Source organism: Amblyraja radiata, chromosome 14, assembly GCF_010909765.2.
Source record: "Amblyraja radiata isolate CabotCenter1 chromosome 14, sAmbRad1.1.pri, whole genome shotgun sequence".
NCBI lineage: Eukaryota > Metazoa > Chordata > Chondrichthyes > Rajiformes > Rajidae > Amblyraja > Amblyraja radiata.
The window spans coordinates 29,062,518-29,088,512 of NC_045969.1; the positions used below are offsets into that span (position 1 = coordinate 29,062,518).

General features: G+C 42.2%; 1 protein-coding gene across 6 annotated transcripts in view; it reads right to left on the reverse strand.

Moving 5' to 3' along the window:
• The window catches only part of bclaf3 (BCLAF1 and THRAP3 family member 3), a 53,668-nt gene that overhangs the window by 8,119 nt on the left and 19,554 nt on the right, over positions 1-25,995 (reverse strand). For 3 of the 6 annotated variants that reach the window (XM_033032938.1, XM_033032935.1, XM_033032936.1), the window contains exons 4-10: positions 18,159-18,860; positions 17,065-17,808; positions 12,564-12,790; positions 9,242-9,350; positions 9,092-9,152; positions 7,093-7,220; positions 5,942-6,065 (exon numbers count right to left, since the gene is read on the reverse strand). In XM_033032938.1, coding sequence (XP_032888829.1) covers positions 5,942-6,065; positions 7,093-7,220; positions 9,092-9,152; positions 9,242-9,350; positions 12,564-12,790; positions 17,065-17,808; positions 18,159-18,860 — 2,095 coding nt within the window. The remainder of the gene's footprint in view (positions 1-5,941; positions 6,066-7,092; positions 7,221-9,091; positions 9,153-9,241; positions 9,351-12,563; positions 12,791-17,064; positions 17,809-18,158; positions 18,861-25,995) is intronic. The other 3 variants (XM_033032939.1, XM_033032937.1, XM_033032940.1) reach the window with 2 other exon arrangements.

The following is a 25,995-nucleotide window of genomic DNA, read 5'->3' on the forward strand; positions in this document are numbered from 1 at the left end:
CCTTCCTTATAATAAAATGCTGCAATACAGGTAACATCCTGGAGAATCCCCTCTGCATCTTATCTAGTAAAAACACATCCTTCCTTTACACATAGCACCCAGAATTGCTGCAACTGTGGCCTGACCAATGTTTTCGTAAACTTTTCACATTATATTCTTGCTATTATATTCTTTGCCATGGTTGATGGCAGGAAGCATTCTATCTGATTTCTACACCCGCAGCCCTGCAGTGCAGCCACTTTCAATATTCAGACATATACCCAAAGGTCATAAGGAATAAGAGTAGAATTAGGCCATTCGGCTCATCACGTCAGCTCCACCATTCAATCATGGCTGATCTATCTCTCCCTCCTAACCCCCTTCTCCTGCCTTCTCCCCATTACCCCCGACACCTGTACTAGTCAAGAATCTATCTATCTATACCTTCAAAATATCCACCACAGCCTTCTGTGGCAAAGAATTCCACAGATTCACCACCCTCTGACTAAAGAAATTTCTCATCTCCTTCCTAATTCTGAGGCTATGACATCTAGACTCTCCCAATAATGGAAACATCCTCTCCACGTCCACTCTATCCAAGTCTTTCGCTATTCTGCATGTTTCAATTAGGTCCCCCCCCTTCATTCTTCTGTACTCCAGCGAGTACAGGCCCAGTGCTGACAAACACTCATCATACGTTAACCTACTTATTCCTGGGATCATTCTTGTAAACCTCCTCTGGACCCTCTCCAGAGCCAGCACATCCTTCCTCTGATATGGTGCCCAAAATTGCACACAATATTCAAAATGCGGCCTTAAAGTGCCTTAGTGCCATCATTTCATCCCTGTTTTGTATACAAGCCCTCTTGCTTTCTTTACTGCCATTGCTGTCCACCATCATCCCTGCTAGGGTCCGTTTCCGGGCAACTTTGACCAGCTCCTCCCTCATGCCTCTGTAGTTCCCTTTGACCAGCTGCAATACCGACACAGCCGATTTCACCCTCTTCTCAAATTGCAGATTAAAAACATATCATGTTGTGGTCCCAACCTCCCAATGGTTCCTTTACCTGGAGTTCCCTTATCAAATCCAGTTCATTACATAACAGTAAATCCAAAATTGCCTTTTCCTCAGTAGGCTCCACTGCAAGCTGCTCTAAGAATCTATCTCGGAGGCACTCTGCAAATTCTCTTTCTTAGGGTCTAGTACGAACCTGATTTTCCCAGCCTACCTGCATAATGAAATCTCCCATGACCACCTCATTGCTTTTTTAACATGCCAATTTTATCTCCTTATGTGGCTTGTATCCTGGTTACTGTTGTGGGCTTGTAAATTAGTGTCTTTTTACCCATATAATTTCTCAGCTCTACCCACATTGACTACATCCTCCGATCCTATGTCACCCCTCATTAAGGACTGAATTTCATTCCTAACCAAGACCTACCCCACCCCTCTGCCCACCTTCCCATCATTCTAATATAACGTATAACCCTAAATATTTAGCTCCCAGCTCTGATCCTCTTGCAGCCACATCTCTAATTCCCACATAAAACCTACCAATCTCCAACTGCCTACAAGCTCATCCACTTTGTTTCTTATACTACGCACATTCAAATACAACACCTTTAATTTGGTATTCACCTCCCTTCTCACACAGGACGATTTTAGAAACATAGAGAAACATAGAATATAGTGGAGGAGGCCATTCGGCCCTTCAAGCCAGCATCGTCATTCATTGTGATCATGGCTGATTGTCCCCTATCAATAACCCGTGCCTGCCTTCTCCCCATATCGACTAGCCACTAGCCCCCAGAGCTCTATCTAATGCCCCTGTCCCACTTAGGAAACCTGAACGGAAACCTCTGGAGACTTTGCGCCCCACCCAAGGTTTCCGTGCGGTTCCCGGAGGTTTTTGTCAGTCTCCCTACCTGCAACCTCCGGGAACCGCACGGAAACCTTGGGTGGGGCGCAAAGTCTCCAGAGGTTTCCGTTCAGGTTTCCTAAGTGGGACGGGCATAACTCTCGCTTAAATCCATCCAGTGACTTGGCCTCCACTGCCCTTTGTGGCAGGGAATTCCATAAATTCACAACTCTCTGGGTGAAAATGTTTTTTCTCACCTGTCTTAAATGACCTCCCCTTTATTCTAAGACTGTGGCCCCTGGTTCTGGACTCACCCAACTTTCGGAACATTTTTCCTGCATCTAGCTTGTCCAGTCCTTTTATAATTTTATATGTTTTTATAAGATCCCCCTCATCCCTCTAAACTCCAGTGAGTACAAGCCTAGTCTTTTAAATCTTTCCTCATATGACAGTCCCGCCATCCCAGGGATCAATCTCGTGAACCTACGCTGCACTGCCTTAATCACAAGGATGTCCTTCCTCAAATTAGGAGACCAACCTCTTTACTCCTATACTGAAATCCTCTTGTTATGAAGGCCAACATTCCATTAGCTTTCTTCACTGCCTGCTGTACCTGCACGGCAACTTTTAGTGACTGGTGTACAAGGACGCCCAGGTCTCGCTGCACCTCCCCCTTACCTAACCTAACCCCATTGAGATAATAATCTTCCCCTTGTTTTTGCTGCCAAAGTGGATAACCTCATTTATCTATATTATACTGCATCTGCCACGCATCTGCCCACTCACTCAACCTGTCCAGGTCACCCTGCAACCTCCTATCATCCTCTTCACACTTCACACTGCCACCCAGCTTTGTGTCATCCACAAACTTGCTAGTGTTGCTCCTAATTCCCTCTTCCAAATTAATATATATGGTAAACAGTTGCGGCCCCAACACTGAGCCTTGTGGCACTCCACTCGCCACTGCCTGCCATTCTGAAAAGGACCCGTTCACTCTTTGCTTCCGGTCTGCCAACCAATTTTCTATCCATGTCAACGCCCTACCCCCCAATACCATGTGCTATAATTTTAGTCACCAGTCTCCCGTGCGGGACCTTATCAAAGGTTTTTTGAAAGTCTAGATACACTACATCCACTGGCACCCCTTCATCCATTTTACTTGCCACATCCTCAAAAAATTCCTGAAGATTAGGCAAGCATGATTTCCCTTTCATAAATCCATGTTGACTTGGACTAATCCTTTTACTGCTATCCAAATGCCCCATTATTACCTCTTTAATAATTGACTCCAGCATCTTTTCCACTACCGAAGTCAGGCTAACTGGTCTGTAATTCCTGTTTTCTCTCTCGCTCCTTTCTTGAAAAGTGGGATTACATTAGCTATCCTCCAATCCACAGGAACTGATCCTGAATCTATTGAACATTGGAAAATGATCACCAATGCGTCCACTATTTCTAGAGCCACCTCCTGGAGGATCCTGGGATGCAGACCATCAGGCCCAGGGGAACCTTATCCAACCTTATTGTCTTACACCTTCTTGAACTTTCCGTCCCATTAATTTAGGAGACTTCTGTAACATTTCGTGCACTCTCTTTCCCTTTAACTCCACCCTTACAGCTCCAATTTGCTGACCCCACCCTCCCACTATTTAGTTTGAAACTCTACAGTCCTAGTTATAAGGTTTGCCAGGAGTCTGATTTCAGTCGGGTTCAAGTGGTGTCCATCCCGTCAGAACAGTTCCCCCCTTCCCCAATACTGGTGCCAATGTCCCACAAATTCAAAACCACTTCTTTCACACCAGTCTTGAGCCACTTTATCCTCTCAACCCTAAGCCAATGTTCACGCATCTCAGGTAGCAATCTAGAAGTTATTACCTTCCTGGTTCTGCTTTTCAATTTGGTACCTAGCTGCTCAAATTCCTTTAGCAGAACCTCTTTCCTCATTCTACGCAGGTCATTGGTGCCCACATGGACTACATCATTAAACCGGATCTTTTCCCTCCCACTCCAAGTTCCTCTGGAGGTCAGACAAGATGCCCTGAATCCGGGCCTCAGGCAGGCAACACAGCCTTCGGTACTCTCAATCTTCGCGACAGAGAACTGTGTCAATCCCCCTAACTATATTATCCCCAATGACAACTACATTTTTCTCTCCTGTTCCAATGATTCATCAACATTCCCCAGGGCTCTACCATTTACTGTGTTTGTTCTACCCTTTTTTGGCCTTCCAGAATGAATTACTTCACACTTGGCAGATAGAAATTTCTTGACATTGCTTCTTCCAACTGATCAATATCATACAGCAACCACAATCCACGCTATCTATAATAAGAGTTCTTACAATATTTTATCTTAATCCCCAGATAGGTCTAAGGCACAATGTAGAATGCAAAGACACACAAAAAGCAGACCTCTTCATTTTTCCTCATTTTTTTAAATCATCAATCTACACACAATACCCCATAATGAAAAAGCGAAAACAGCTGTTCAGAAATTTTTGCAAAGTAATTAAAAAGAAAAAACTGAAATATCACATTTACATTAGTATTAAGACCCTTTACTCAGTACTTTGTTGAGGCACTTTTGGCAGCGATTACAGCCTCAAGTCTTCTTGGGTATGACGCTACAAGCTTGGCACACCTGTATTTCTGCCTTTCTTCTCTGCAGATCCTCTCAAGCTATGTTAGGTTGGATGAGGTGTGTCGATGCACAGCTATTTCTAGGTCCCTCCAGAGATGTTCCATCGGGTTCCAGGCTCTGGCTGGGCCACTCAAGTACATTCACAGACTTGTCACAAAGCCACTCCTGCGTTGTCTTGGCTGGGTGCTTAGGGTGGTTGTCCTATTAAAAGGTGAACCTCTGCCCCAGTCTGCGGTCCAGAATACACTGGAGCAGTTTTTCATCAAGGATCTCTCTGTACTTTGCTCTGTTCATCTTTCCCTCGATCCTGACTAGTCTCCCAGTTTCTGCCGCTGAAAAACATCCCCACAGCATGATTCTGCCACCACCATGCTTCACCGTAGGTATGGTATTGACCAGGTGATGTCCAGGTATTGACCAGGTCTGGTTTCCTCCAGACATGACCCTTGGCATTCAGGCCAAAGTTCAATCTTGGTTTCATCAGACCAGAGCACCAGAAAAAACAACCCTTTTGGCGAACTCCAAGTGGGCTGTCATGTGCCTTTTACTGAGGAGTGGCTTCCGTCCGGCCACTCTACCATAAAGGCCTGTTTGGTGGAGTCCCGCAGATATAGTCCTTTTGCACCTCTGGAACCTTCTGGAAGACTCTCACATCTTCACAGAGGAACTCTGGAGCTCTGTCAGAGTGACCATCGGGTTCTTGATCACCTTCCTGACCAATTGCTTAGTTTGGCCGAGCAGCCAGCTCTATGAAGAGTCCTGGTGGTTCCAAAGTTCTTCCATTTAAGAATGGCGGAGGCCACTGTGCTCTTCGGGACCGGCAATGCTGCAGAAATTGTCTTATACCCTTCCCCAGATCTGTGTCTCGGAGATCCTTTCTTGGAGGCCTACGGGCAATTCCGTCTTCATGGCTTGGTTTTTGCTCTGACATGCACTATCACCTGTGGGACCTTATATAGACAGGCGTGTGCCTTTCCAAATCATGTCCAATCAATTTAATTACCACTGGTGGACTCCACTCAAGTTGTAGAAACATCTCAAGGATAATCAATGGAAACAGGATGAACCAAAGCTCAATTTTGAGTGTCATAGCAATGGGTCTGAATACTTATGTAAATGTGATATTTCAGTTATATCTTTTAATTCTTTGCAAAAATTTCTAAACACCTGTATTCGCTTCTTTATTCTGGGGTATTATGTGTTGATTGATGATAAAAAAAAAAGAATTTAATCCATTAACGTATTAAAATATGGAAAAAGTGAAGGGGTCTGAATACTTTCTGAATGCACTGTATGGTAAATGAAAACAATCTGTAGAAACATTTTTCAAAGACTAAAGCCACAAAATATTTTAAACTGTGTGACAACATTCACATGGAATTAAGCTGTGGATGCTTCCCATCGGATCATCTATAACACAGAAACTACCAAGTGATTAATCCATTCAAAGAAAATTTACTGACCGGGAAGGGTTTTTTTGCTAGTCTCATTCGGTGCTCCATAAGCCCAGTTGGTGGCTCTTTAAAGTGTAGATCTCTTGATGTTTTCATTCGATTGGATGAACAAGACTTTTCATGCCTCTCAGATCTATATTTAAAAAAGTAGTCAATCTTGGGTTACTAAAATTAATATCAAATTAACTATAATACAAGAAATATGTACAATAAAGCATAATAATGGCCTGGTTTATTTATTTATAGAACACCTCATTGGTAGGGCTTCAATACATGTTCGAATAAATCAGTCTGGTTTAGAATAGTTTTTCCAAAGGATTTTTGTCGTTGGTCACATTCTTTATTGCTTCGGAACAAAAAATCTAATAGTATATATTTTCCACATACAAGCTACGGTAAAACAGTTAAGTGAGTACATTTGGGACTTTGGCAGGGCTGGACCAGTAGATTTTCCAGTCTTTCGGGTTATATACTATTAATACCCCCAACATGTTTTCAATTCAGATTTTTTTTTAAAGTTAACGCAGTAGAATAATACATTTTCCAGTGACAATACTTGTTTCAAGGAACGCCAGAACCAGGCCCCAGGAAGTGGAAGAGAGAGTAGAAATGACCATATCTGATGAATGCTGAACCATCAGGAATTCAGAAAAGACATGCAGCAGTTTAAAGTTTTCCTATCATGTTAATTCAGCCTATGGGTGCAGAGGTTGTCGGTGATAAAGTCGATAAACAGAAAAAATTGTAGGAGTTCTAGGCATCTGAAAATGCTTGATATGTTTCAAACAGAAACATTGGATATCAGTTCCAGTGAGTCAACCAATAGCTTGGTTTAACTATATTGAATACGACATATGATCCAGGTATTCCAGTTCCCTGATAGTGTTGGGACAAGTTCATACTCACTGACACAACTGCAGGTGGTCTCAACTCTTCCATTAAGGAGGCTTATAAACTAAAAAGGTCACTCTGCACTGTTGAGGCCAATTCAAATAATTCCTACAAATACTTCTATAATCATGGCTAAAAGCCTTATCAAGTAAACTTGATTTTGAATCAATTTAAATTCAGTAAAGCGGATAGACTTGCAAAGGACAATATTAGAGTTCGGCTTTTAAGAATGGGAAGAAAAATTAAATATTCTTTAAGTGACTAATCACCTGTCACAAAGCAACTTATGCTCCTCAGTTTGATAGGGCACTTCATACTTGTCCCGCAACCGTTCCTTCCTCCGTCTCTCTATGTCATGGCGAAGGTCATCTGGATTTACTGCAACCCATGTGCTTGTCTAAGTATTAAGAAGCAAACAAGTAAAATATAATTATCATTAGACAGCAATTCTTCATTATTATAAAGAAGCATTTTGCAGACCAATTAATTCTACCCCAATTCAATACTTTTCTCGGAAAAGGAATTAACTTGCTACAGGTTATTCAGTATATCTGAGGAAATAACTGCAGTTTTGGTAAAACTACAGGAACATCTAATTATTTAACACAAGTGGTCCTAAAGATTACAAAAGATGGAAAGTGAAGACAGCGGATCAGTGTGGTCATGGAGAGAACACAATACAGTTTCTGGGACTAGAAAAGTTCACAAAAAGAACTGCAGCAGCACAGGGTAAGTAGCACAGGGCTACATAACATCTCACTTGGCCTAGTCTGCAGCGCAGCAACATTGGGGAGATAGGTAGATTGCCCAACTGGTCTACAAACAGGACGTTCACAATCACTCCTAGTAGATTAAGCTTGTTCTTTATTCATGAAATAGGCACCATCTATCTTTTTTGTTATTTTCAGAGTGTTTTAAAAGTATGTGTTAATGTTTTCTGTTGTTTTATGGGGGGGGGGGGGGGGAATGGGGGAGGGGACCGGGGAAACTTTTTTTCAATCCCTTACCTTGCCGGAGTTGTGATTGTTTTTCCGGATCGTATCTCCGGTCGCTCTGCGGCCTAACATCATGGAGCTGGAGGCCTTGCTCAAGACTGACTTTGAGCCCCACCGCGGGGCCTTGGCCATCGGAACCTGCGATCCCTTGCCTGGGATCGACACTGTGGATTTCAGCATCGAGGAGCTCGCAGTCTCGGGTGGAGACTGATGTCGGGAAGCTCCAAAATTGCAAGAGGTTCGACCAGCCCCGACCCGGGTCCGATCGCCCGGCAGGGGGATCTGAGATACCCCCGATGCGTGAGCTTGATCGCCCTGATGCGGTGGGCCCGACCGCCAGCTAGGGGAGTCAAGATCGTCCCGTCAACGGAAGGCTCGAGCCCCCCGACCTCGGGAGAACAAAAAGGGAAGAGATTTAACTTTTTCTTTTGCCTTCCATCACAGTGAGGAATGTGGGGAGTCGCTGTGGTGGATGTTTATGTTAAAATGTGTTTTGTTGCTTTTTATTGGTATGATGACTATATGCAAATCAAATAACTCGAATGTTGCTAAACATACTTGGCTAATAGAGTATGATTATGATTTGAGGAACTGTGCATTTTAGATCATCTGTCAACTTGCTGCACTATGTTCAGAAAACCTATTCGCATCTGAAAAGACTAAAACGAGAACGGAGAAATTGCTGGAAATCTGAAGTTTCCAGGTCATTATTTCATTACTTACTACTTGAACTCGTATTTAGGCTGGCCAAAATATTTCGTGATTACTGCATACCATCACCTTTTAGGATCTTGTAGGAATCCTATGCTTGTAAAAAGAAACTGAAGAAATTTACTTTCCACTCGAAGGTCATTTCAATTTACGGAAATTTATTACGTTTTTCCTGGATGCCGAGTGTTAAATTTCCAATAGATTTATAGATGTTTTCCAATCGAAAACACATTCGTTTGCGTCATTTTAATTTCTTACCTCACTTGTCTGATGTACTTTTCAATTTATATTAGCTACAAAGATTCACAACTTTTTACAGCAAAATTGTTTAACACATCCCCACTGGCGCTTTGTTACTGGCAGTGAGAAATAACTTTTGACTAATCTGGCCTTAAGTATAATGCAAACTTCATACATTCCAGAGAATTGTTAAGTAGATAACTATACTCAAACGTCTACTTGTATAGCCTTATATTCTCAATCACATAAAATGTTACAGTAGGTAAAATCCAAATAGAATTAAAAAAGATAAATAATGAACACATTAAATAATGCACAGTACCTTTCTTCCAACAGGTTTCCTTTCTCGACTGTGCAAGTCTGCCAGTGACATGTCAATCCGTCTTTTTCAGAAAGAAAAAAAAATTAAAAGATGTCCTTACAGAACAAAACAAATTTGTTTGCAAAGTAAAATTGTTGCTTGCGACAATACCTGTGTATCTCAGGACCCAGATGTTTTGCGTCTTTTGGTAGACTTTGTGCATTTTGTAACTTTGAAAAGCGGTTATGCAAAGTTACATCGGAAGGCTTAAATTGATCACCTGTAAAATAATCATAATCATTCATTATCATGAGTAACAGTTCAATGGCGAACTTAAATTTTACCATTAACATGCACATTTGACATTTAAAATCAAGACATCTCATACGACTACAATCCTATATTGTGTTAGAACTGACCTATTTCGTAAATAAGTTTGATAATTCAAGGGTTTATGCTACAATCAAGCGTTAAACAACAATGTAAATGTGAAAACTGATGTAATGCACACATTTGCTGACAAAAAGCAATGGAGCTAAGTATGGCAGGTGATCTCAGGCCTTTGAAATGCTCCTGTGATTCATGTACTGGTTTATGCAAATCTGTTTGAATGCACTTACTAGTACTAGGTCGGAAATAAGGGACAACTAGCAACATGCACACAGGTAGCACGTGGATGGACACACTATGAAGCATTTGCGATGTCGAGGACATTGCAAATAAAACATTTTAGTGATCCGGTTACACCACAAGCAATGACTGCAAAGGTAGAAATACAGTGCGTGACCATCAGGAAGAGTAATAAGTGTAACCCGGCAGTAGTGGAGATGCTCTTGGACACCCTCCTCGCAGCTATTCCATGCTAGATACTGTTGGAGGGGATATTTTTCAGGGTAAAGCAGCAACTGCCAACCTCGTAGCACAGCAATTTGGCTCTACTGCACAAGGGTAGGGCGAAAGGCGTTTCCATAGCCATAAACAAGACCCTAAATCCTTTCATTCCCCGAAGCCACAGGCACGAATGTCTCAAAGTGGCCAGAAGGCATTCTGAAGGAACACTAGTAAACAGCCAGTGGTCACTGGGCATGTTGCTAGTACAGCTTGGGTAGAATAAGGAATTAGGTCCTGCAACATAAATTTAGGGCTATTTAGGGCATAATTTAGGCAGATTAAAGAGCAGGACCTCAGTAGATTATAATCCATGGATTACTTCCAATGCTACATGCCATAAGAATAAGATGGCCGGATGAATGTGTGACTCAATAAATGGCTTTAGAATATTAGATCACTAGGAACATTTCTGTCGCAGGTAGAACCTGTGCAATCAGGACAGGTTCTCCTGAATGGGTCCAATAGCCTTACTGGGAATTCTGGGAACCCTGTTATATCAAGAGATAAAGGTTTGTTTTAAAAAGGAAGCAAATGGGGGCTCTTCATATAGTGTGTGGGGAAGGGGCGATTCTTCAAAAAAATTAGAAGAGCAAAGGGGCACCAAATACCATTCATGGATTAAGGAAAACATGAAAAAGTAAATGCAAGAGATATTATTGATAAGTTTGTAGAAACACACGAATTGGTGATGTCGTTGACAGGGAGGAAAGTCTTACATTACAGATATTATGGGAAGATGGACATGCAATGGTAGATGGAATTTAGTCCTGAATAAGTAAGGTGGTAATGCATTTTGGAGTAATCTAACAAGGGCAGGACATATTTTTTGAATGGTAGGGCCCTTGGGAGAAATTAGAAATAAAGTAAGCTTGGTGCAAAAGGTCTCTGAAGCTCAAGGTGGTGGAGGAGGGGGGGGGGGGAGATAGGCGAATACATCATTAGCAAGGGAAAGGAGGCCTGATAAAATTTGATAAAACATAAAATTGCAATTCTGTGCAGTTCTGGTCACCACCCTTTAGGGAGGATATGATTGCACCATAGAGGGTGAAGAGGAGATTCACCAGGACAGAGAAGGTTGAGAAAGCCTTGAGAGAAGTGTACAAAATTATTGGAGGAATAGATAAGATTTGAAACTTTTACTTAGCAGTGTCGAGGATTGTAGAGCATATGTTGAAGGCGAAGAACAAGAATTTTTAGAAGGGATCTGAGGAAGATACTCAAGGCAGATCAACACATTTTTGGCAGCAAGGCATACAGAAATAGCCCATTTCTTATGTTTTTATTAAAGACAGTAAAATTAGACTTCAGGGCCAAAGGAGGTTATCTCAATTAAGCAGTTGTATTTTTGCCATCTATCTACAAAATATTTGCTATATATATGAAATAGAATTTATGTTGTCCCCAGTATATTTAAAACAAATCAGTCAACATTTGGGATTCGACTTCAATTACAGAATGTATGCTCAATTTGCAGTGTTTCGTTATGGACAAAGCAAGTTTTTAAAATAGGAATGCCAACATCTTGGTGAATCTCCTCTGCACCTTCTACAGTGAAATGAAATAAAGAAAGCATAAATCCAAAGGTTAGGAATTATGCACTTTAGATCTAGTTAAATGATCCTACTGTAGACAAAAATGCTGGAGAAACTCAGCGGGTGAGGCAGCATCTATGGAGTGAAGGAAATAGGCAACGTTTCGGGTCGAGACCCTTCTTTTGACTGATGTGAGGGTGGAGGGGGGGGGAAGAGGGGCGGGAAGAAGAAAGGAAGAGGCGGAGACAGCGAGCTGAGGGAGAGCTGGGAAGGGGAGGAGAAAGCAGGGACTACCTGAAATTAGAGAAGTCAATGTTCATACCGCTGGGGTGTAAACTGCCCAAGCGAAATATGAGGTGCTGCTCCTCCAATTTACGGTGGGCCTCTCTCTGGCCATGGAGGAGGCCCAGGCCAGAAAGGTCGGATTCGGAATGGGAGGGGGAGTTGAAGTGCTGAGTCACCGGGAGATCAGGTTGGTTATTGCAAACCGAGCGGAGGTGTTCGGCGAAGTGATCGCCAAGCCTACTCTTGGTCTCACCGATGTAGAGCAGCTGACACCTACAGCAGCGGATGCAATAGGTGAGGTGGAAGGAGGTGCAGGTGAACCTCTGCCGCACCTGGAAAGATTGCTTGGGTCCTTGAATGGAATCAAGGGGGGAGGTATTGAAATTAGCAATTTTTTACAAATAAAAAGATTCCTAATTAATCTACTCATTGGACCATTGAAATATACATCTATAAATTTATCATTAATCCAAGTTCACCCTTCCAAGCCCTTTTTGAATTGGTGCCTTTAAGTAACTGGATTAAACCTGCAGTTCAAACTTGTTTCAACTGACAGCATTCAACAATCAGGCAGCTGCTGGTTAAATTTTATGTAGACAAAGACTAAAGTACAGTATTTTAAACAATTCTGAAGAATTTGAATTACAATTAAAGCACTATTTCTATCCAACTATAACTTAAGGACTTATTCAGTTGTGTCACCAATAAATAAAACTGTTTTAATACCAGTAGCACTTTTTGTGACTAAATATTTAAAAAAAACAATGCAATAATGCATGTCCAACCTTTAATTTGGTGCACCAAAGTGATTATCTCCTGGGCAAATTCTCCTGAAGAGATATTCGGGTTCGCCTTCAATGATGAACCCATATGCTCAAACACATGATGGAACTCATCCCGTTTCTTGCCAACACTAACCAAATCCCGAGACATTAGTCTCTCTGAAGCATGGCTTGATGTAGGCCTGGAGAAATCCCCACATATATTCAAATTCACAGCTAAATATTTACGACTTTGAGCAAAGGCAGCCATATTATATGTACATGTAGATAAATACAAATATAAAAATTAGTATTGAACTTAGCAATTTACAAATAAAAATCAAGATTCATAAAAACATTTTCTAGGGGGTTTATTTGAAGTATGCACATACCTATTTTGAACGTCAATGTATCTCAACCAATCGAATAGCTTAATTATGGATTATATCAGTAATATCACGCATTGAGGTGCCACCTACATGCTACAGAGCCTCTCCCATAATTCTACTTTCATTCACTTAGCCGGGAAACTGCTCATTTCTGGAAGAACTATCTACCAGGCTGATTCACTTAGATCAGCTCCCTGGACAACCCCTAACTTGTCTGTTCATGAGAGCGAAGATAATGAAGGTTATGCAGGCAGATTGTTATCATCGAAACAGCCAGGAACCAAAGTTCCCAATTGGATTGAAAAATATGACAATCAGAAATAAAAGTCACACATTTGAAAAAAAATCAAGGGAAGATTTTTTCTTCAAAAAAGTTATACCCAAAGAGGTTTAGATCTTATATAATACAAGATAGATTATCGGCATAGCAGTTTTCACTGTGTGCACACAAATTATGACAATTGTTTTCAGCTACCATACTTCAGCAGTTACAATTGAGAAAAATGTTGTAAAGGAATTAGGTTCATATAATTGGCAAAACATTAGTGCCAAAAGAAAGTTTTAAGTTAAGCAGCTTATACACAGGCTAAAGTGTACGCCATTTTTTTTAATAGGATGAATGAGACACCCACCTATTTCATGGTTACATTTGTCAACCAGATACTTTAGGACACTAATAGAAATTCTGATTAACTTCAATAAATTATCTTTACTCTTATCAAACAATTCATGCAACTTCTTGAATCAAATCTAAACTTAGTCAAACACTAATTGTCACTCATGTTACATTTATGAGGTGAAAAAGTAGCTGGTGCAAACTTTAAATATGTTCATACCTTGTATAATGACCCAGGCTTGGATTCCTTAAAGTCTTCTTGTGAAATAACTCCTGCATATACTAAAGAATTTAATACGACTACAAAAACACAAGCTGTTTATTTAAAAACGGGTTTCTCCAGATGATTTGTTTTCAAACTGAATGTTATAGGAAAACATACTGATTTTATTAGTTAAGCTGGTATCAGAAAAAATCAGTTTAAAAAATACAATTGAGGCTGAATGTAAAGAAATTTCACGCTGAAGTTAGAAATTCAGTTGGAAATTCAAAATTCTTTTTTTTTTCCCCACATGCTATTTCTGCTATTGGGTGGTTCTCAGAGACATCCTTCAACATGTCACAAATTTCAATTTTAAGCTGGTGCTCAAGTACTTCTTTGAAACTGATTTGTCTTCTATGCATATAGTACATTATGCAGTGGAATTTTCTGGTCCACTTTGAATTTAACAATGATTTATTCCTGCAATTTTGAGATGAAAGCTGTTATGATTGATGTGATGACTTTTCACCTTGTCCAGACAACAGAAACCAAGAACATGGCTTGCACATGCAGAGGTAAGCTGCTGATCCATTATTTTAGCACTTGAGTGGTAAATCTATGGAACAGGCTCTCCAGGAGTTAGCTTTGATTATTTCAAATGAAAATCTTGATTTATTTCAGAAAGTGTTCCAAGATGAAACAGTAATTTGAACAATTGCAGTTTTGGGAGAAGCACAAGACTTGAATCTATGTTTGCCAAACTTCTCCACCGCTGGGTTTTTGCCACTCACATATGGGTCTGACTGAAGAAAAATGAAAGATTGTTTGCTAAGATTAGTCAACAATTAATTGTTTTGTGCAACTACCAGGATGGTTGAATATCCAGAAGTGGCGGCACCAGCCCAAGCAGCTGTAGCTCGCCTGCAGTCCGTCTGTCTTTTTCTTTTGTCTTGTTCTTTTGACTGTTTTAGTTTATTTTTAGTTGTGTATGTGTGGGGGGGCGGGGGAAACTTGTTTTAGTCTCTTCCTTCAGGGGGATGTGACCTTTTCTTTGTTGTATCCCAGTCTCCGCTGAGGACGAATCACGGAGCTGGCGGCCTCCAACTGGGGCCGGCCTAGAGGCTCCGGAGGCAGAGCCAGGACTCACCATCGCGAAGCTGGCCGACTTTGGGGCTGTGGTGGCGCTGCAGCGGCGGCCCGACTTCGGAGCCTCGGAGGCTTCGGCTGCGGGCCCTGTGGACGACAACATCGGGAACTGGCAGGTCCCAGGTTGGCGACCGATTCTCCGGACCTCCCGCAAGAACAGCTTCGTCTGCTGGACTGGAGGGTGGCAACTTCGTCCGCCCCGGGCCGCGGAGTTTGAAGCGGCCCGTTCGCGGAGCTCGGATTCGGCCGCAGGATTTACCATCACCCAGCTGGGGAGGCCAACATCGAAAGCCTAGATCGCCTCAACGCAGAGGGAGAACAAGGAAGGGACAAGGACTTTAAGACTTTTGCCTTCCATCACAGTGAGAAGGTGCCTGGTAGACTCACTGTGGTGGATGTTAAACTGTGTTCATTGTGTGTTCTGTTATTTTATTCTGTCATGACTGCAAGGTACGTAATTTCGTTCAAACTAGAAGTTTGAATGACAAATACTTTGTTTTTTTCATTGAACTCTTCCCATACATGCCCTGTTATAGCAGGATTTGAGTTTTAATCTGCAAAACAATGTTTTCCTATACCATCACCAAGATGTCCAGAGACTTAACAGGAATCCTATGTACTGAGATACATAATGAAGCAAACGAAAGAACGAATCGACCCTGCTGGATTAACAGCCAGCTCTCACTTCAAGCACGTAACATACCAAAAGCAACATAAAGTCAAAAAATTTGTTTCATGAATGCACTGTGAAACATATTCCAGACTTGTGTTTTTCCCCCAAATCAGCTGAATATTATTTTCAATTTATTAATTTGTCATTTTATTAGCGTACATTTCAGATGTGTCGAAAATTGCAACTATACAATCTGCCATTCTGAAATTGGAGGCTTCTATGAAATGTGTAGATGCCATCGTGCTGTTTACATTGACAACACTTCACTGTAAAAGAGCTGGTACAAAAATTATCCTGAGGTAATGTTGCATTCTGTGATCCACAATGAAACTTAGGTATGTAATCTTGATCCAGGACACTCACATCAAATTTGAAAATCAAAGGGTATGGGCTGGAATTATTTTCTCAACTGCCATTAACGACGTGCAAGCATTTGGCATACATTTACCAGTTGATCAGGAAAGTCCAAGATACCTTTGCATAGATTTTCTCAACTGATGATCTACTGCAAGTGTTTCCATTGTGATAAAACAATTCACGAGCTGCTCCATTCTCACAGCAGAATGATTCCACAGGCCAAATTCATTTTGGCAACAGAAAAATACATCCTGTTTGAAATGTAAAAAAAACTCACGTGTTGGTTGCAAGGATTATTTTGTTTGGCCATTGCAAAGGCAAGTAGATTTTTACCAAACATTTCTTTATTCAGCCTGATGTAATCAAAAGGATTTAGAACCTGACCTTTATATTGCACAAGGATGACAATGCACTAGATCATTGCATAAAATTTCATTCCGTAGCGTGAATTTCTCTTTCATAGTTTCATGGCAAAACAAATATATCCAACACGTAGCTACTCCCAAACTAAAGGATTTAGTTCCAAGCCCAGACACTTGCTGCTTTCCGTTCATTTTATGATAATTGAGAGAACATTCACCCAATCTATTAAAAACTGTAGAAGACAATATTGCTTGATCTTCAAGAGAATTTATTTTACAATTTGTATTGACTTGGGTCTTCCTTCCATTACTCAGCTCTCATTATGTAAGGAGAGCCTTGGAGAAGTCATCCAAGAGTTTCTTCATTGGTATGTATTTTTGCTCGATTGCACCACTAAAAATGTTCTGTGCACACAGATAAAATTCTGTGCTTTAGACTCCAAATACTACATAAACTATCAGAATTATACATGCTAATGTTCTTTGTTCTTCCTGTTCTTTTTCTTTATATGGTCCGAGTATGAAGACAATTGTAGATTTTTTTGGAATAAAGAAACTGGGAACAATAGTGTCCTGATTATCGAATGCAACTGGGGTACGATGAGCTGTGATGCATCAAGTTCAGTTGAAGGAAAACGTTTTATATTGAAATTCATTAGGTAATTGGTTGCTTTCAGTAAGGGAAGAAAGGCACTATAATTTATGCCATTAGAAAGATACTAGAAAGAGCGTGAAATTTCTTTATTCAGCCTCACGTGACCAAAGAATTTAGGACAATACCTGCATTTGTTCACAGTCTTCTTCATGTCTAATTTGATGGTTAAGGACTCGGTTGTATTGCCTCGCTCATTATTGGAAGTACAACGTGAAGTTTCCAATTGATAAGATCTATGGTTTAATCGTTTAGGAGCATCATCACGCTGATCCTTAGAAAAATTAGAGCGGTTCCTGAACTCTTTTCCTCTTTCCACTCGCCCCCTTGTTGCCGAGGGTGCTGTATATCTTGGGCTCACTTCTTTCTTGTTTGCTCGCGGAGACCTGTCAAAGTAATGCTCGAGAACTGGATATTTTTTCGTCACAGAGTTGTGACCCTCTGCTTTGTTCACATCAGTACCTGACCTCCTGCTGTTACTGTGAAAACGACTCACCTCTTTAGTACTCGAGGAGGCAGTCGTATATTCTTTATCTTTACTTGAATATCTTTGCTGTCTTTCACTGGAAAAGCTCTGGTGATGCTCAGATGAGTGCATTTCAGGATACTTTTGCGAATGTGCAAACCCACTCTTTACCTGCACACACTCATCAAAGCGATCACTATCACTATACCAGGCTCTTGAAACATCTTTGATACGTGCACCTTCAGAGTCATTGTATAATGTCGAAGTGCACGCTTTTCTATAATGAGGATTTTTTTCTCCTCTCCATTTTAAGTCTCGATCATGATCTACGGTCTCATGCTTTCCTGGCACCCAGCCTCTTCCAGATGCTTCTCTGCACCCTTTGACATCATCTTCCTCGGGATACCTGTGTTGACATAAAGCAGTTTACACTTGCAGTAGAGAAGACAACGAGAATTAAATTTAGGTAACATGAAGTATGTTTGGGAGAAATGCCGTGAAAGCAGTGGTTTCCCCAGGTTACTAGTTTAACCCTTTATCCTTCTGAAAGTCATTCAGCAGGATGCCAAGGGGCGGCATCTAGCCATCAATCTGTTCTGCTTTGGAACTAAAGAGCCGATCATTTATATAGACACATGCTCTTACTTTCAGATTAGGACAAAGGGCTTTCCATTTTTAAATCTACTAAAAAAGACAATTTTATTCCGTTGAGGTTCTATATCAAAACATACAGCTTTAATGGTTTTATCCCAATACCTCTTCTGGTGGGAATTCCTTTCCAGAAATTCTTCAGGCTGTCTTCCAGGAGAACGTAAAGAATCTGAATGCCTTTCCTCATGCAAATTATGACTTCTCAAGCCTTCAGTGTCACGCCACTTGTCTGAATAACCATAAGAGGTAGTACTTGGTCGATCGTATGAAGTTATTTGTGGATCACTTCTAACAGTCTTGGATTTTTCATCAGGTAATTTGTAATGAGTCACGATTTCTGCACTCTGATAATGTCGTTCATCGTGATCATTACGCCATTCATCATGATCATGCCGTTCGCTGTGACCATGGTGACGCTCATTAGGCCAGTCACTGTTGCCATGATGCCGTTCATCGTGATCATGGTATGGATTCTCTTCAGCAGATTTTGAAAGAAGGGCATGGGATCGATTTCCTTCTCTTCCATGTGGGTAGAGGTGTCTTCCCGTTGTATGTTCTGCTCCCACTTTTTTTGCAATTGGAGAAGGATGCCCATACTCAAAAACTTCATAATGAACTTTACCATATTGTGCATTTCCCGATCTCGATTCGACACTGCCCGTTTCATTCCATTTATCCTGTTGTGCCCGCCACTGTGTAGGTCTTCCTGAGCTTTGACTGAATGCTCTTGACTCACTAGTATGTGACTGATACAATCTTCTCTCAACATGGTATTCTTGGCTTCTTACACAGGTTGGCGAGATTGACCTACAATGATTTGGAGAAGATGGGACATTTTTGGTACAACAAATAAAATAACATAAAAATGGAGTGCGCTATTTCATTTAAAGTTTTTTTTAACTTTTGGATTAACTATACTATGTAATCAGATATCAAAAATCCTAATGATGCAATTGAAAACCAGAACTATTAAATTAAGACAGTAATTTTAATTATAAGTAATACCAGTGCTTGCCAACATAGCGCAAAACAATTTTTTAAACTATGATCCTCAACTTTGAATTGCCACTTTTTCCAATTGTATGCAATTTTCTTAACTAAATAGCAATTTTCAACTCATTCTATGTTGTAAATTTTTGCGGAGCAGCATTACTTAACTCACTGGGGAGAATATATTCAACAATAACTGGCACATAATCAAAATTGTCAAAATTGTTTATCCAAAAGGAAGACTTCAAAACTTCTTCCGATCATTTGCAAAGAATATTTTAAAATAGTGTCTTGCATTAACAATAATTTAAGCTTGCAGACAGTGGCGGACACTGTAAAAGAAGGAATTGCTTTTACAAGCAAATAGCAGACATGATCAAAGGTATTAAACTCCATGGATTGAAGTTTTTGTTTCATAGCAACTTCACAGACATGATCTAAAACACATCCAAGTTCTACTTGTTCACATAAAAAGCATCCAAACAATCAAGGATTCAATTTTGAGGGGTTAAAACAGAAATTACGAGAACAAGGATGCATATATCTACTTCTTCATTTCAGGAGAAATCAATTGGAGAAAGTAATATCAGCTCCAAGTCAAACGTTTTCCTTGTTTATGCTGTCTTTCCAGACATTAACCATGTCATAGTATCTATCATGTTACAGATGAATTAAATTAATATGCAGGCCATTCAATTCTTGGAAAGCACCATTGTCTTCAGGGTTAATTTTGGAACATGGATTTCATTGACAAAAATATATTTAAAGTCACTGAGAAGGCAGTAGTGATGTGATGTCTTTGCAAACTGCTGAAATTCATTGTGAAGTTGTTCCCATATCGCGGCCAGTCTGAAGAAGGGTCTCGACCCAAAATGTCACCTATTCCTTTTCTCTGAAGACGCTGTCTGACCTGCTGAGTTACTCCAGCTTTTGTGTCTATTTGCAGCAATGCAAGTTCAATATCGATGGAAAGAGATGATTCATATCCAAGTCTAAATTAATGTTCCCATACATCTTTTGCCTTTTGTGTATAAGAGGACACTGATTTAGTCAAAGAAACATTGAAACTTCATGTAATAAATCTTGCAGTTCAAGAATGTTAGTGGTGGAGAGGATTTGTGTTTGTCAGTAGATTAGGTTGTCTTCAATGACACATCTCAGTGTTGTTGCAGCGGTAGCCATCCAAGCAAATGGAGAATATTTTATTCAAAGTCCTGAAACATCCAATAATCGTTGAAGGCTTTGGAGAAACAGAATCGGTCCTGGCTGCTGAAAGCCTGGTCTTGTTCAATTTTTGATTAATGATTCCCAAAATATTCTTGATAAGAGGACTTGATCACAGCCACATAACAATTTTAATAATGGGATCATAAATATTCTGGATGATCACTGCCTGACCCTTGTGGTATGTAATTGCTGTGTTGTACATTAATCCAAACCTTGGCATTGCAGACACTGACTATTTAATTAATAGAAAATGATTGAATCTCAATTCAGCCATCATGACATTTTTAGCCTCAAATTTGAAGTTCATTGACGAAATCGTTCAAAAACGTAGGGCTGAAAATTCTGTCATGGAAAATCTCTGCTGCACCATTCCGAGGCCATTCAGCCCATTGAGAAATACACCATGCTTTCTCAAAAACTTTCTGTAGTTGCATGTTAACATTCTATAAAGCATTCTTTTGAATACTACTATTTCCCAGTCTCTCAATTGTATAAAATATTTATTTTCCCCTAATGTTACAGATGCGTAGCAGATAAACTTGCTGCCTCTCAGGTCTGACAACCTGGGCTCAATCCTGACCTCCAGTGCTGAATGTGTGGAGTCTGCACATTATGGAGTTACAGTCGTACATCACAGAAAAGGGCCTCTTGGTTCACCACACTGATTACCTACAGCCAAATTGACTGCCTTTCAACAATTCAATGCATCTACTCATCATCGGTGGTCACTCGAAACGAGTATGACTGTCCTCTCCCCTCCATAGGGTCGTCTACTTGTGGGTCTGCAGATGTCTGTAGAGGCCGATCCGCTATCCACACACCTTGGTGCAACGTGGGCAATGGAGGCTGGCGGTGGTTGGTAGTTGTCGAGCCCCCTTCTCTCTCTCCTTACGGTGCTGTCGCTGTGTCTCTGCGACACACGTAGTTCCATTTCGTGACGTGCAACTCCTTCCTACACGGATTTCCTCCAGGAGCGCCAATGTGCTCCCAGTTGCTCGATGTGATGTGGAATTTCTTCTGACTGTTCTTGATGTTGTCCTTGAAGCGTTTCCTTGGCCCTGCCGGGGGCTTGCAGACCTTCCTTCAATTGACAGTACAGGATTTAGGGAGACGCGTGTTGGACATGCAGATTACATGGCCAGTCCATCGAAGTTGGTGCTGCATTATTGTGGTGGTGATGCTGGTTACGTTGGCTTCCTCCAAAACACTGATGTTGGTGTGTTTGTCCTCCCAGCTGATCCTCAGAATCTTTCGTAAGGATCTTTGATGGTATTGTTCCAGGGCTCTCAGGTGCCTGCTGTAGGTGGTCCATGACTCGGCTCCGTATAACAGGGTGGAGAGGACACCGGATCTGTCGACCAGCAGTTTTGTTTGAGCCTTTATGCCTCAGTCTTCAAAGACCTTTTCTGAGTCTGGCGTAGGCTCTGCTGGCACAATTCAGGCGATGGTTGACCTGAGTCGATGTCAGCTTTTGAGGAAAGAATGCTGCCAGGGTAGGGGAAGTGGTCAACGTTTTCAAGAGTGGTGTTGTCCACTTTTATAGTGGGCTGGGTAGATGGCTGGTTGGGTGGAGGTTGATGTAAGACCTAGGTCTTCTTGATATTTAAGGCTAGACCCATGGCTCTGCATGCCTTGCAAAGGCATTCAGGATGCCCTGGAGGTCTTCTACAGAGTGTGCTGCAATAGCGCAGTCGTCCGCGTAGTGAAGCTCCATGATGGCGGTGTTACTGACTTTTCTCTTGGCCTTCAACCTATTAAGGTTGAAGAGCCCACTGTCAGTTCTGTAAAGGATTGGGATCCCCTGTGGCAGCTCTTCACCAATGAGGTGAAGTATGGCAGCAATGAAGACAACAAACAGGGTGGGTGCGATGATGCATCCTTGTTTGACCCGTTTCCACAGTGAAGGGCTCGGACTCAGAACCGCAGATGCAGACCGACATGACATCATGTAGAACCTCAATATTCTGATGTACTTGTCGTGACAACCGTACCTTGATAGTATGCTCCAAAGAGCCTGGCGGTCTACCGAGTCAAAAGCCTTTGTCAGGTCTATGAAGGCCATGTACAAAGGCTGCCTTTGTTCACGGCATTTTTCCTGGAGTTGGTGTGCTGTGAATATCATGTCTGCTCTAACTCTGGATGGGTGGAAGCCACACTATGATTCTGGGAGTACCTCCGCAGACAGTGGTAGAAGTCGGTTTGCAAGGACACGAGCAAGGACTTTGCCTGTTGTTGACAGGAGCGAGATGCCCCTGTAGTTTCCATTCAGCCTTGTCCCCCTTCTTAAAAATGGTCACTATTAGAGCATCCCTGAGTTCTGAGGGAAGTTCTTCTTTTTCCCAGACCTTGAGGATTAGGACATGGAAGTGGTACAGGAGCTCCAGTCCACCTTCCTTTAAGATCTCAGCTGGGATCCCATCTGAACCGGTGGCCTTGAATTCTTAAAACTCTTGATGGCATCTTGAACCTCTGTCATAGTGGGAGGTTCCTCCATGTCTTCTCTGATGGGACTCTGGGGGATGCGGTGGGTGATGCCTGGTTCAGTTGTGCTATCACGGTTGAGGAGTTCCTGGAAGTGCTCTTTCCATCGGGCGTTAATGGACTCATTGTCCTTCAGTAGTTCTTGTTTGTCTTTTGAGCGCAGGGGGTTTAAGCCGTGGTGGCTTGGACCATAGACGGCCTTAGTAGCGCTGAAGAAGTCTCTGGTGCCACCCGAGTTTGCCAGTCTCTGGATTTCCAGAGCCTTTGCTGTCCACCAAGAGTTCTTAAGCTCCCTCACCCAGCTCTGGACGTCCGCCTTGGCTATGGAGTGAGCCGCTCTTTTGGCCTTGCAAGTTACATCATTTTCCCAAGCCCAAAAGGCTTTCCTTTTCTTGGAGATACTAATACCCGACAGTCACACAAAATCAATTCCAGTAATTAACAATGCCATATTTGCCATATTTTCCTGCCCCAAACTCAACTAGCAAAGGAGTACATCTGCTACACAAACTATCCAACTTAACATAAAATGGGGGTCGAAACAGGTCAATATTTGCATTACTCGGCTAATACACCATGCTGATTATACATTTGATTAAAAAGTTACTTCCTAATATTAGAGAGGCATACAATTAACATTAAAATATGTTTTAAAAAACTTACACAATTGTACATGCAACCACAGGCAATACAAAGTACCGCTAAATAAATATGACAGTGGCCAGATTTCAGCCTAGCCCAAAAAGTAGATTATTCTGTCATAATAAATTATTATTTAATTCAAATTTTAAGGCAAATTAGTATCACATTTGCAGGAGATAAAAATCTCTTTTATCTCCTAGACTCTCCCACCAGTGGAAACATCCTTTCCACATCCACTCTATCTATGCCTTTCATTATTTTGTAGGTTTCAATGAGGTCCCTCCTCAACCTTCTAAACTCCAACGAGTAGAGGCCCAGTGTTGTCAAGCACTCATCATATGCTAACCCACTCATTCCTGGAAGGAAAATGGCATTGAGATGGATAGATCAGCCATGATTAAATGGCAAAGTAGACAACGGACTGAATGGCTTAATTCTGCTCCTAGAATTTATGAACTTATTTACCCTCAGAGACATTCCTCCTCACCTATCATATCTATAGCTTAACAAGTTTCCCAGTTCTGATAAAAGGATTTCAACCTGAAATGTTAACTCTTTGGCTGTTACCACAGATTATACCTGATCTGCTCAGCACTTCCATCATTTTATGGGGTTTTTTTCTCCAGATACAGTGTTGGTTAAAAAGAACATGGAAATTAACTGTATGGATGTAAAAAAAGATTGACAAAAGTAAACAAAGGTCTCAAGGCAGATCTGGGACGTTATATTGGGAAGGAATAAAACTAGAGGGAATTTTTGTCTCTTGATAGCAAAGATATAAATACATGGAAACAGTAGGAAATCAGGGGACTAGCGATTGCGGGGGGGGGGGGGGGGGGGGGGCCGCCGGCGGCATCTCACACACACGAACCACCCCTCCCACACACATACTAACCACCCCCCCAACACACACACTACCCACCCCCCTTGATATTATATTAATATTATTCATTCGCTCCTTTAACCCCACCCCCGCCCTATCCACTCCCGCATAGACCCCAACTCGCATGCTCGTCTAGAGAAGGAGAGGGAAGGGGGTAGAGAGAGGGGCAGACAGAGAGGGAGGGTGGGAGAGAGAGGTGGGAAGGAGGGGGGGGAGAGAGTGGGGCAGGGGAGAGGGGGGGGAGAGAGTGGGGCAGGGGGGAGGAGCGACCTACGGCGTCTCACACACACACTAACCACCCCCTTGATATTATATTATTATTCATTCGCTCCTTTTACCCCATCCTATCCACTCACACATAGCCACCAACTCGCAGGCGCGTCTAGAGAGGGAGGGGAAAGGGGGGTCGTGAGAGAGAGGGGGGTGAGAGAGAGAGGGGTGAGAGAGGGGAGGGGGAGAGAGGGGAGGGGGAGAGAGGGGAGGGGGAGAGAGGGGAGGGGGAGAGAGGGGAGGGGGAGAGAGGGGAGGGGGAGAGAGGGGAGGCGGAGAGAGAGGAGGGAGAGAGAGAGGAGGGGGAAAGAGCGGGGAGGAAGGAAAGGGGGGGGGGGGAGGAGAGAGTGGGGAGCGGGAGAGGCCCGGGGGAGCGGGAGAGAAGGCAGAGGCACAGAGAGATTGCACGTGGCGTCACATGGCAGGGCTGGTTCCCGAATGCAATACTCCCTCACTCCAGCTCCAGGATCCGTTCCAGCCCATGTCCAATATGCAGCAGCAACCTCCCCACCATGCGCCGACCCGAGGACCCAGCGTCCAAAGGACTGCGAGTTCGGCGACTTCATCTTCGGCAGCGTCAATTGAATAACCGGGGGAGGGGGGGGGGGGGGAGGAGAGGAGGTAGGGTGACGACACTCGCAGCACGAGGAAGGTGGGAGCAAGCAGACCCATTGTGACGTCATCAACGAAAGGCAGTCGTTTTTATTTCAAAATGTAGTTCGATTTTTGAACATTTTCAGTAATAACTCGAGAAATAAAGCATGAAATTTTCAGATAGGGCGCTTTCGGACTCCACGGGAAAAATCTCTACCGGAATATGTAAACATTTTACAGCTAGCACGTCGTTTTTTCGAGAAGATGTGATTATACACAAACACACACACAAATAAATACGCATCCAAGATCAGACTTTTAGTTACATAGATATGATAGTACAGTGGAAGTGTAGGTGTCAATGTCCTCATCCTCAAACAAGTCCCAGTCAGTTTGGTTAAAGCAGTCCTGTAATTGCCCAGAAGCTCCCTGAGGCCACACTTGAATGTCCCTAGAAGCTAGTTTGACAGTATTGATGCGTGGTCTATATATTGGAGTCAAAAATAGGGAGATGTGATCAGATTGGCCCAGATGGGGGAGAGGTGATGCTTTGTACCATGTTTGATGATGCTATAAACATGGTCCAGTCTGTTTTTACCTCTTGTGGGGTATTGCACATGTTGATAGAATTTAGGGAGGACAGTCTTTAGTCTCGCTTGGTTGAAATCCCCCGCTATTATAAAGACTCTGTCAGGATGGGCACTCTGTTGTCTGCTAATGGCAGTAAGCAGATAGCCCAAAGCTGTAGTGATATTGGCATCTGCCGGTATACAGCTGTGATTATGACGACTGTGAATTCCCGTGGCATATAGAAGGAGCGATATTATGGATAAATATTCCAGGTCCGGAGAATAG